The sequence below is a fragment of the Olea europaea genome, chromosome 20 (assembly GCF_002742605.1).
Source record: "Olea europaea var. sylvestris chromosome 20, O_europaea_v1, whole genome shotgun sequence".
NCBI classification, from domain to species: domain Eukaryota; kingdom Viridiplantae; phylum Streptophyta; class Magnoliopsida; order Lamiales; family Oleaceae; genus Olea; species Olea europaea.
In genome coordinates, this window is record NC_036256.1 from 19,070,989 (window position 1) to 19,075,302 (window position 4,314).

A 4,314-nucleotide genomic window follows, 5' to 3' on the forward strand; every position below is an offset into this window, starting at 1 on the left:
TACATATATGGAGATATATATTGAGATATCATCGGCACATTGGATTCACGAAAATTCCTAGTATGACAAAGATTATTATTACGAGAGCCACCATGGGTTTTTGAAGTATCTTAGATGACACATGTCAACAAGGAGCATGAGAAAATCACGATGCACACTGAGACACTTATTTTGTTCAAAGTTTTTTGGATGCTATTAGCCGAGTTCTAACAAATGGGGAAGCATCCAAATTGAAGAATCTTTACATCAAGAAACGAACAAAAGACTTCAATCCTCAACACGACTACGCATAAATGCGTCGAGTACACAATTCATGGTCTATATCCAAGATAATTATACTAAAAAATTGCAAGCACTGCTAAAGTTAAACGATTAACTTCAACATATATACATGAGTACGTAGTTTATAGAATGTTTTATCATTATAGCAACAAGATATGTTCACAAATTGACCTCATTTAATGCAACATCCGTGATAAAAATAAATTCGAGCAAGTATCCAATCAATTTGGGTCATAGTTAACACGGAGAATGCTCCTCCAAGTTCGTAAGACGAACACTTGTTCGTGCCTAGCCCCTAACCTAAGAAAACTACTCCATCCAACTGGTATAACTCTTCAGCTACATCCTTATTGAAGCCAAACTTGCTTAACCAAGAAAAATTAATTTGACATTTGTATTGGAGAGTCATCGGCCATCCACAATCTGTGGACTCAAAAAAATAGTCGATTGGTACTTCTTTGGATTGCAGACGAGATCATTCAGAAACGATTCCAGAAACACAGATTTCAGGTCTAGCAGTTGTGGCTTGAAATGACCAAAGAAAGAGAAGCATCTGATGGCTTACTTCATGGGAGCTTTATTGGAAGCAACGCGGGAATGTTTCCGTCCACTGAACATAACTAAACAGAACTAAAGAAAAGATATACGTTAAAAGCGTAAAGTATTATTCAATTTAACTCCTAACTGAGCCAAAATTTAAAGGTTAAAAAGGGTTTAACAAACATATTTATTTCATTGGTTGAATGCAATTCGATAAGTTAATACTATGGGGTTTATATGTTGCCCCATAGTCATTTAAAACATGAACAATTCATTTCAGAATGCAATAGAAGTGCTTAGGCATACAGGTGTGTCTGAGTTATCAATGTAATAAAAAAGACAACCAAAATGAGGACAATGTTGGGAAACTTATTTTGCATGTTTGGTACGCCATCCTCGACTGAATTAGACATTATAAATTTCTCTTTTTATACTATGTAATCCCTATACCAAACATTCAAATAGGGTAGTACTATTGAAAGATGAGAAATTTGTGCACTGAACATTACTCTGTGGAAAAGTAAATGTCAAGGGGACAAGTTACAAGATGTTTCTATGCAGTGAATATAATGTTGGTGCTACGTTAGACATAGACAAGATCTTTAATTTTTTTTTTCCGCTCTTAATATTGAGTGTGTTTTCTCTAATGGTTTATACTATTAGACGAGACACTATTAGAACATATAGAAGTTAAGTATCATCGTCGCCCATTTACGAAAATATATTGTTAGATCTTCTATGAAGTAATAAACATGGTTTTACAAGAGGGGTGTGTTTCATTTCTCTAACTATTTAAACCTTTCGCTCAAGATGGTAAAAACTTAACCCTAACTAATCTTGTTCAGACCGACATACCAAATGCACCCTCGTATTTCTACATTGATTTGAACTCAAAGTACAAAAGGCCATTTTCAATTTTCAAAGAACTACTTTGAATAGACAAAATCACTTACAAGAATGTCCATCCCAAATTAAAAGGACAAGGAAACATAGAATCAAACTCTTTTTTCAATTATAATCATATCCTATGAACAATTATAGAACTTGTAATAAATTAATCAGCTTATTTTCTCACCTCTTCTTCTCCACTTCTGACACTGCAAATTCCTTTGCCTCCAGCCAAAATGTGCTTGAAATTTGTACTGAAGAAACAGATATTAGATTAGCAAAATCTTGTGATGAGTTACCAATATTGATTACTAAAATTACCCCTAATGTAATTTTATCTCAAAAATTTTGTACTGCCGATACATAACACATAATTTTTATTATGTATTATTCCACCATACTTTTTCAGTTTCTGCCAACAGAAGAATAATCGCAGATCTATGCAGTTTATCAGCAGAGTGAAGTCCTTCAGTAGTCATCTGTCGGTCTAGAAATAGCTGGCAGAATACAAAACAAACCCACAGAAATAAAATATTTTAAGTATTTCCACAAAATACCAAAATCCCACCAAAAAGAATTATTTCAAACACCTGGAAAACTGTGATTTTGTTGATATCACTTCCAATAGAACTCCCTCTTAAAATCGGCATCTTGTGAGACAATGTGTTGAATATGATTACAAATCCAAGAGGCAGACTTTTCATGAGCGATATGCGACTGGCCATTTCCCTAACTTGGATAGTAATTTATTGCCGATGCAGCATCATCAAGATTCTCATCACCAGGGTTTTGGCCCCGGAAAAAAACCAAACATCCAGAGAAAGAAAGGTAGATAGATAGAGAGAGAACTGATATAAAAAGCTAACCGCCTTGCCTTTGCATGTGAATCTTGATGGTGCTGCACCAGCAAAAAACGACTGTATATACACAGATCCAATGAATAAATCACAAAGATCTGCAGGGTTAAATCCTCTAATAAATTTCCTTCTGAAAGAATGGCATAGACGGAAAAAAATAAAAAAATAAAATTGAGGGTATCTGTGTGTGTTTGGAGTTGAATTCAAGACTGAAATTTATGTGTTTATTGGAATAAAAAAATCAACAAATCCACTAGCATCGGATTGATGTGGCCTTTTATCAATGGCTAAAATGTAAATCAAGGAATCAAACAAGAATCTCCTGTATCGAAACTCATATTCATACAAAAGAAAGAGAGCATTTCAATACAGACAAGAAAAAATAAAAAAATCCACTTGAATTTTCTTGATTTTATGTATAAAAAAATCAAGATTCCAGCATCTGATCTTATCTGTTGTTGTGGGATCGGCTAAATGAATCCACTTCCAAAAAGATAAAAAATAAATCAAGTAAAAAAATATATATAAAAAGAAGGGATTCATATTCTTACAGTGACCAGCAAAATCATCATATCTGAGCACAACAAAATATACCTTTAAAATATACACAAACAAAAATTAATATAAGGGAATATAAATTCAACATAAACTAGTGAAATGAACAAGAACTCTCAGCCGCCGGAGATCTAACTTTCCGGCCAGTGAATTATGTTCTCTGTGTGTTTGTGTGAGAGAGATGAAGGAAGAAAAGGTTAAGGTAACTCACACTGCGCATACACTGACAAAAACACATATACACACATCTTTTTGTGGTGTTCCAAGATTGTTGAGGTATTTATTATATTTTAATGAATTTTCACTTAATTTAATATATATAAATAATAGATATAGATACATAGTACTGCCAGCAGTTAAAATGTTTCAATTTATCCAAAACCCTAATTTTATTGTTGCAGTGCTATAGTGGGTGCGCTCTCGTGGGCTTATAATGAGTCCTCGGGTATGATTGGTGTGTGGCCCTTTGTCATCTCACTAAAACAAAGTAACATCATCAACAATCAAAATCAATATTAATTGCTTATCAAAATAATCAAAACCCTAATCCTTTTCACAACCAACTATTTTGTTATAAAAAACATCATGATAAAATTTTGATTATTTTATTTATAATTTAATGATGACGCTAAATAAAGATGGATAAATTCCTCACAAGATAAAGTCGAGATTTAGTGTCCAAAACTTGACTCTCTGTCTACTTAATTGTCCCATCACTACATCTTTGACAGCTTAGCACATCACTCATTTTTCATAAATGAGAAAATGACAACACATTTTTCGATACCTTGGCATCTTTTCATTATCTAAGAAGATGTAATGCTTTAATGTGTCAAAATGTATTAAGAGAGAGCATAGGACAACACATCTCAACTCATAATATTGCATCGAAATATTTTTGCCGTCGAAAGTACACAAATCGAATTACTCTGTCAAATTTTTTCATTGAAATTACTCGTTTCAATGAAAATTCTACAACGAGCCCACGACGAAGTTAATTTTATTGCGAATATAATCAACTGTGGAGAAACAAAGTTTCTACGACGATTTTCCATCATTAAATTTTAAGTAAAGAGTTCGACAAACAAGTATACTTCACTTTTTCTGGATTCGATATTATTATTTATATTTGGAGTACTCAAGTACAATTATCAGCAAAATCTTGTTGTGTCCATGGATAAAATATTTAAAT

The 4,314-nt window shown here is 32.9% G+C and overlaps 1 protein-coding gene across 2 annotated transcripts; it reads right to left on the reverse strand.

The window, feature by feature from the left end:
• Positions 1-319: 319 nt before the first annotated feature.
• Positions 320-3,391, reverse strand: LOC111369912. 2 transcript variants are annotated; one of them, XM_022991633.1, is made up of 5 exons: positions 3,119-3,391; positions 2,301-2,665; positions 2,112-2,207; positions 1,898-1,964; positions 320-902 (listed from the first exon to the last, which is right to left on the reverse strand). In XM_022991633.1, the coding sequence occupies exons 2-5, from the start codon at positions 2,433-2,435 to the stop codon at positions 844-846; spliced, it is 357 nt and encodes a 118-aa protein (XP_022847401.1). In that variant the 5' UTR covers positions 2,436-2,665; positions 3,119-3,391; the 3' UTR covers positions 320-843. The 2 variants fall into 2 exon arrangements, with proteins under 2 accessions (XP_022847401.1, XP_022847402.1); XM_022991634.1 differs by having other exon boundaries at positions 320-912; positions 2,301-3,389.
• Between the last annotated feature and the right edge of the window lie 923 nt (positions 3,392-4,314).

Bases quoted from the DNA above. Each gene is read 5' to 3' on its own strand.
- LOC111369912 (XM_022991633.1), bottom strand. From the start codon at position 2,435: ATGGCCAGTCGCATATCGCTCATGAAAAGTCTGCCTCTTGGATTTGTA. The intron at 2,208-2,300 runs GTGTTTGAAATA...GTATTCTGCCAG, and splicing joins ACAAAATCACAGTTTTCCAG to CTATTTCTAGACCGACAGAT. The intron at 903-1,897 runs GTGAGAAAATAA...AGTTCTGTTTAG, and splicing joins TCAGAAGTGGAGAAGAAGAG to TTATGTTCAGTGGACGGAAA.